The sequence below is a fragment of the Coregonus clupeaformis genome, unplaced genomic scaffold (genome assembly GCF_020615455.1).
Source record: "Coregonus clupeaformis isolate EN_2021a unplaced genomic scaffold, ASM2061545v1 scaf1459, whole genome shotgun sequence".
In the NCBI taxonomy this organism is placed as follows: Eukaryota; Metazoa; Chordata; class Actinopteri; order Salmoniformes; family Salmonidae; genus Coregonus; species Coregonus clupeaformis.
In genome coordinates, this window is record NW_025534913.1 from 19583 (window position 1) to 27500 (window position 7918).

The window sequence follows — 7918 nt, forward strand, 5'->3', positions numbered from 1 at the left end:
CAGCAACAGGAAATGTGTATTGTAATTAATTGATTTTTTTTGTAGGGGTTGATACATTTTTCGTTAGGCAAATCAAGTGGAAATTTAGAAGAACTTTAGAAGCTGTTTTAAAACTTGAATACACTACAAGTTTGCATTTCCTGCTGTGCAGGAAAATTCTCAGCAACAAAAGAGTGATCAAATTAAGATCCTACATCTGTAGATATGTGACCTTCTCCTGGCTAGTAGTTCTGACATTTAACATTCTACTGAAGATCCAACTGGTCATTATGGATGATACTGACAATCATGTCTTACCATGAACCATTTTCATTGGTAACTCTAATGAAGATAAATAGTACGGATATGTGGTATGTTTTAAATATAACCCGTATGTATCACCATGGATATTAATATCCCATGGTCCAACCAAACATCACCAGTCTGTCTCCACCATACAGCATCGACCAAAACATATCAAGTCATTCAACGTCACTGCACCGGCGGCGACCCATATTACCTCCACATAGCCAGCAGTTACACTGTCAACCACAGCGCCACACAACAGCACACCATTAACATACAGGAGGACCAAGTCACCACAATGTCAGCACTCCACATTCACTCCATTCACACTCCACATTCACACCATTTACACTGTCAAACACCAACACGTACCTTTACGTAAGTCCCAAGTCAATGCATTGGCTGCGCTCCACGTTCACTCCAGGGTTGTCACCAAACCCCAAAAAAAATAAGAGTATCGGGATACTGGTATCATGACAACCCCACCCCATGCAGCCACCTGCAGTCAAACACAGAGTAACAACCATAGCAATATGACATAAGAGCCTGTGTCAGGTCAGGTGCGACTTACCAGGTTGGAGTTGGTGGCATTGGAGTCGTCCTCTGGGAAGGGGATGTAGACGGCTAAGGCCACGCAGTTAGCAAATATAGTCATCAAAATGATTATTTCAAACGGTCTGGAGGAGCTGGAGTTAAGGAAGGAAGCTTGAGAACGGACGACACAGAGAGAGCACGCGACCCAAAATGGCCGCCCTATAGCCCTGTATAGTGGTGTGCTATACAGACGGACAGACGGAGAACATCGAGTGACAAGGACTAAAATGACATAAAGACCTGGCGGATGTTTTAACATCAGTGACACGTTAACACGACCATCTGACCTCTTAATGGAGTGTGTGTTCGGGGCGTGTGACTCTCTCTCTCTCTCTCTCTCTCTCTCTCTCTCTCTCTCTCTCCCTCTTGGGCCTTGGTCTTGTCCTAATATGGCGGTAGTTACACGGGTCAGTCGCGTGGACGACAGAACATGGAGGGGAGGGAGAACCAAGAGGGAACCAAGAGAAAAAGCTTCTTATTTTATTTTGGGACGGTGCTTGAGAAGGAACCTGACCTCATTAGTTTTGGTCTCTCTCTCTCTCTCTCTCTCTCTCTCTCTCTCTCTGTCTCTCTCTCTCTCTCTCTCTCTCTCTCTGTCTCTCTCTGTCTCTCTCTGTCTCTCTCTCTCTCTCTCTCTCTCTCTCTGTCTCTCTCTCTCTCTCTCTCTCTCTCTCTCTCTCTCTCTCTCTCTCTCTCTAAAGGGCTCTATTGGCATGGGAAACATATGTTTACATTGCCAAAGCAAGTGAAAAGATAATACACAAAATAAACATTACACTCACAAAAGTTCCAAAATAATAAAGACATTTCAAATGTCATATTATGTCTATATACAGTGTTGTAACAATGTGCAAATAGTTAAAGTACAAAAGGGAAAATAAATAAACATAAATACGGGTTGTGTTTACAATGGTGTTTGTTCTTCACTGGTTGCCCTTTTCTTGTAGCAACAGGTCACAAATCTTGCTGCTGTGATGGCACACTGTGGTATTTCACCCAATAGATATGGGAGTTGAACAAAATTGGATTTGTTTTCAAATTCTTTGTGGTTCTGTGTAATCTGAGAGAAATATGGTCATATATTTGGCAGGAGGTTAGGAAGTGCAGCTCAGTTTCCACCTCATTTTGTGGGCAGTGTGCTCATAGCCTGTCTTCTCTTGAGAGCCAGGTCTGCCTACGGCGGCCTTTCTCAATAGCAAGGCTATGCTCACTGAGTCTGTACATAGTCAAAGCTTTCCTTAAGTTTGGGTCAGTCACAGTGGTCAGGTATTGTGCCACTGTGTGCTCTCTGTTGAGGGCCAAATAGCATTCTAGTTTGTTAATTCTTTCCAATGTGTCAAGTAATTCTCTTTTTGTTTTCTCATGATTTGGTTGGGTCTAATTGTGTTGCTGTCCTGGGGCTCTGTGGGGTCTGTTTGTGTTTGTGAACAGAGCCCCAGGACCAGCTTGCTTAGGGGACTCTTTTCCAGGTTCATCTCTGGCTTTTTTATGGAAGTTTTGGGAATCGCTTCCTTTTAGGTGGTTGTAGAATTTAACGGCTCTTTTCTGGATTTTGATAATTAGCGGGTATCGGCCTAATTCTGCTCTGCATGCATTATTTGGTGTTTTACGTTGTACACAGAGGATACGTTCGCAGAATTCTGTATGCAGAGTCTCAATTTGATGTTTGTCCCATTTTGTCAATTCTTGGTTGGTAAGCAGACCCTAGACAACCATAAAGGGTAATGGGTTCTATAACTGATTCAAGTATTTTTAGCCAGATCCTCTCTCTCTCCATCTTTCTCTCTGTTTTTCCCACAAGACTTGAAGACAGGGACAAGTGAGTGTATGAGTGTCTGTGCTGAGCTGAAAGCCACAGAGGAGAGAAACCTGGCTTCCATCACCACAATGACCCACTACCACCATCCCCCCTCCTCCTCCCCTGTCCTCCCTCCCTCTCTCTACCTCCCTCTCTCCTCCTCCTCCACTACTGTCCTATCTCCCTCCCTCTCTTCTTCCCTCACTCCCCTCCTCTGTCCTGGTCCGGACCAGAGAGAAAATCTTCCATTTTGGGATCCCAGCCAGGACAGAAGAGTTGTCTCATGTCAGCTACAACGTCCCAAATGGTACCCTATTCCCCTACATAGTGCCCCTATGGGCTGTAGTCAAATGTAGTGCACTATATAGGGAATATGGTGACATTTAGGATGCAGTCTCAGTTTGTCTGGCCTGGCCAGGAGGGGGCTGATTGCTTGTCTGGCAACAATGTCAGCTCCAAATCAAAATGTGTTTTTTTTTTTTTTTTTTCTACAGATAAATTATCTCAATGACAACCATTTGATTTGGTGTCCTCCTTTCGCTGACAGAGGTCTATGAGTCAGAGACCAGGGCCTGTATTCACAAGAGTCTCAGAGAAGGAATGCTGATCTAGGATCACTTTTGCCTTTTTTTAGATCATAATAAATAGGATTTTATGGACAAGGGGACCTTATCCTAGAACAGCAGCACTCCTAATCTGGGGTCTTGTGGTTCTGGCAGAGCTCTGTGAAGCTCTCTCTCTCCCCATGTCAATCACAGTGAGGAACTGTGTGCGTGCATGTTAGTGTGTGTCTGTGTGTGTGTTTGTGTATGTTGCGTTCAGGCCTTTAGTTGAAAAATCCCCACAATGAGAAATGACATGGCCACAAAACGAAAGCGGCCTGGTTAGATAAACAATGTTCTAAATCAAAACTGGGAGGAGTCAGTGACAACACCAAAATACACTCCTGCAGGGGTGAGGGAAAGAGAGGGAAAACTGGGGGATGGGGGGAGAGAGAGAGAGAGAGAGAGAGAGAGAGAGAGAGAGAGAGAGAGAGAGAGAGAGAGAGAGAGAGAGAGAGAGAGAGAGAGAGAGAGAGAGAGAGAGAGAGAGAGAGAGAGAGAGAGAGAGAACAGTAGCGTTGTTTCCATTTTGTTCAGCATCCTTCCATGGCAGAACGGTGTCAGCAGCAGGAACATAGATCATACATCTAGTTGACAGAGACTCTTGTGAGTCTACAGACAGAACTAGAGAGTAACTACAGCTATCTAGGCCTACTGGATATTCTCATGTCCAACACACAAATCAAAATCAAATCAAATCACATTTTATTTGTCACATGCGCCGAATACAACAGGTTTAGACCTTACCGTGAAATGCTTACTTACAAGCCCTTAACCAACAATAAAGTTTTAAGAAAAATAAGAGTTAAGAAAATATTTACTAAATAAACTAAAGTAAAAAATAAAAGAGCAACAATAGCGAGGTTATATACAGTAGGTACCGGTACCGAGTCAATATGCAGGGGTACAGGTTAGTCCAGGTAATTGAGGTAATATGTAGGTAGAGTTAAAGTGACTATGCATAGATAATAAACAGAGAGTAGCAGCAGCGTAAAAGAGGGGAGGGGGGGACAATGCAAATAGCCCGGGTAGCCATTTGATTAACTGTTCAGCAGTCTTATGGCTTGGGGGTAGAAGCTGTTAAGAAGCCTTTTGGACCTAGACTTGGCACTCCGGTCCTGCTTGCTGTGCAGTAGCAGAGAGAACAGTCTATGACTAGGGTGACTGGAGTTTTTGGCCATTTTTAGGGCCTTTCTCTGACACCGCCTGGTATAGAGGTCCTCTGACACCGCCTGGTATAGAGGTCCTCTGACACCATGATGTACTGGGCCGTACACACACACAGAGTACCTATCTAGGACTAGTATTTTCCCTTCTACGGTACTTAACAGAATACCTGCGTGGCTAAAGGTTTAAAATAGTGTGTTGGACCAACTACATGTTCATGTTAAAGTCACGACGAAACTGTTCCTGTAAACGACAGTATCAGTTAACATTTTATACTACTGACCTTGATATCCGATCACTACTAACACCAGACATTACCTACTGATAACTGCTGCTTCCATTCAGCCCTGTTCTGTTGTCTCCCTGCAGTTCATGGGAACTATACAATAAGATCCTTGCCGCCCAGGCGACATGTAACAACCCAGGTGACATACATCACTGTGTAATCAGTCAGGAGAGAAGGGAAAGCTATAATCATCGTCTTGGCAAAACGGTAAAAGGTGTGTGTCAGGGTTCTAGTGTGATTGAGTCCTGTGAATATATGTGTGCGTACGTGTGTGTGTGTGTGTGTGTGTGTGTCTGTGTGTGTGTGTCTGTGTGTGTGTGTGTGTGTGTGTGTGTGAGTGTCTGTGTGTGTGTGTGTGTGTGTGTGTGTGTGTGAGAGTGTGGGTATGTGTGTGTAGGTGTTCAAACGTGTGCATGTGTGTGTGTGTGTGTGTGTGTGTGTGTGTGTGTGTGTGTGTGTGTGTGTGTGTGTGTGTGTGTGTGTGTGTGTGTGTGTGTGTGTGTGTGTGTGTGTTAGGCCTGCCCAGTGGGAGGACCATGAAAGGTTTCGGCAGACCTGGTTGGCCTCAAACACACACACACCCGCGCACACACAGCCTGTTGAGAGGAGCTGTTGGCATAGTAACAGGAGCAGTAAGAGGAGCTGAGATATGGGTCTGTTTTCTCTGGAGACAGAGCTGCTGCTGCGGTGTGTGTGTGTGTGTGTGTGTGTGTGTGTGTGTGTGTGTGTGTGTGTGTGTGTGTGTGTGTGTGTGTGTGTGTGTGTGTGTGTGTGTGTGTGTGTGTGTACATGCGTGTCTGCCTGCGCCAGTGGAGGCTCCTCAGAGGAGGAAGGGGAGGACCATCCTCCTCAGTGAATTTCATGAAAATAAAAACAGTGAAACATTAAAAAAGTTATCATTTTTAGATAAAACTATACTAAATATATTCACATTTCACCAAATAATTGATTAAAACACACTGTTTTGCAATTAAGGTCTACATGGTCTCTGTAGGGTAGCACCATGGTGTAGCCGGAGGACAGCTAGTTTCCATACTCCTCTGGGTACATTGACTTCAATACAAAACCTAAGAGGCTCATGGTTCTCACCCCCTTCCATAGACTTACACAGTAATTAATACAACTTACGGAAGATGTCCTCCAACCTATCAGAGCTCTTGCAGCATGAACTGACACGTTGTCCACCCAATCAAAGGATCAGAGAATGAATCTAGTGCTGAAAGCACAAGCTACAGCTAGCTAGCACTGCAGTGCATAAAATGTGGTGAGTAGTTGACTCAAAGTGAGAGACAGACAATAGTTGAACAGTTTTTAACTAATTATTTTCTTTAAAAATGAAGGAGAAGCAAGAGAGCGAGAGAGATAGAGAAAGAGAGAGAGCTAGCGATATTTCAATGTTATATCTTTTTTTCACTTTCACTTAGCTAGCGAATGCAGCTAGCTAGACTAGCCTACTCAAACACCCGGCTCAAACAGAGAGGGATGCTACAGTTAGTTAGCTGGCTATGGCTATCCAACACTGGAACTCTTCCAAGTCAAGGTAAGATTTTGGTTTTATAAATGTATTGCCACTGCGTCCCACCGGTGTAACTGCTAAACTGCTTGCTGACTGTACACTGTACTGAATGATTGTGGCGGGTTTACTAATGCATTAGTTCTAGTAGCTATGTTGACTAGCTATGACGTTAGCTAATATGGTATCAAAGATGTAGGCTCTGTGTTTAGCGGTTATGGTATGAAGGTATTTGCCTAGTCACAGACAGCTGATGTATTGTGCACTGAAGTCCACAAGCGAAGGGAAAAGGTGAGAGGAGAAGAGCGCGTATGATGCGAGAATTCTACAACGAGCAAAATGATCATGCTGTTTGTATGTGGTTGCTATGAAAGTGAACTGTGTTTGGGTGTGATCAGGCGTGTATTCATTCCGCCGACTCTGTTGAAAAACGTTTCTTAAACGGAAGCAAACGTAACGAAGCGGGGATAAACATACCTGAATTTGCCCAATAGAAACTCTTGTTTGCAACTGTTGGACTAATGATCACACCCTAGATCAGCTAGATGCAGGCAAGAGTGTGCAAGGCGGTATTGAATGTGTTGCTGTCTGTCACCTTGATGACTCAAAATGTTCCTCTCGACCTGTGCACCTACTTGTAAACTTTCATTCACAGGCTAGGTTGTAGCAACCTCATGATGGGTATAGGGAACATTAGAGTATCATGTAGTAGCTTAAACCTATGGATGTTACATTGATCTGGGTGAATGGAATATGAATGACAGTCATCCACTGTAAGAAGAATAAGGTCATTCTCTTCTTAAGCGTCACCGACCGCCACTGACCTGCACGTGTGTCAAGTGGTGTTACAAGCATAGATTACGTCTCACCTCTTGTGAGAGCAGAATATGGAGCCGGACAGTATCTGGTCTTTAACCTCACACCAGCTGATTTAGACCCTTTTAGACCAAAGGAAGCGACGCATTTAGCATTTACTCAGACCTCTTTATTTGTGCTTCTTTCTCATGCTTCCTCTCCTTCTAAATGTCTCTTCCCCTGCCCCCTCACTTCCTCTCTCCTTCCTCTCTCTCTCCCTCTCCCTCTCTCCATCTCTCTCTCTCTAGCTCTTCCATGATCTCAGAGAGAGAAATGGAGAGAGATGGAGGGAGGCAGAGAGAGGGAGTGTTAAAGAGGGGGGGAAATATTGCACATTGTCCCTCAGTCTCATGAGAAAGAGAGAGGCACAGGGAAGGAGGGAGGGAAAGATAGAGAGAGAGGGAAAGAGAGGGGAAAAGCAGAGTTAATTTGGGATTCTGGTTGCTCTGACTCATCCTGGAGATCCTCCCCATCCCTCCCTTTCTGCCTCCATTCCCCCTACCCCCTCCTTCTTCCCCTCCTCCTCCTCCCCCTCTCCCCCTCCTACCTCCATCCTCCCCTCCCTCCTCTTCTCCTCCTACCTCCATTCTCCTCCTCCTCCTCTCCCCCTCTTCATCTCCCTGTCCCCCTTTTGTACCCAAGCAACTCCAAAGTAAAAAGGAGCGCATCCATTTTAGCATGTGATCTCTGTGGGAATTGAAGCTGCTACACAACTCAACCATGTCAAGCCAGCTCTCTGTGTAAGTGTGTGGGTAAAGGACACAGGTATTTATACAGCATAGAACAGGAGTAGAAGGTCGGAGGATATGATAGAAGAA

At 44.8% G+C, this 7918-nt stretch overlaps 1 protein-coding gene across 1 annotated transcript in view; it reads right to left on the reverse strand.

Annotated features, from left to right (window-relative positions):
* Window positions 1-331: 331 nt before the first annotated feature.
* LOC121543970 (voltage-dependent L-type calcium channel subunit alpha-1C-like) overlaps window positions 332-7918 on the reverse strand; it is a 92206-nt gene continuing 84619 nt past the window's right edge. The window contains exon 3 of the mRNA XM_045218246.1: window positions 332-962. Within this exon, the coding sequence (XP_045074181.1) occupies window positions 842-962 (121 nt within the window). The 3' untranslated portion in view covers window positions 332-841. The remainder of the gene's footprint in view (window positions 963-7918) is intronic.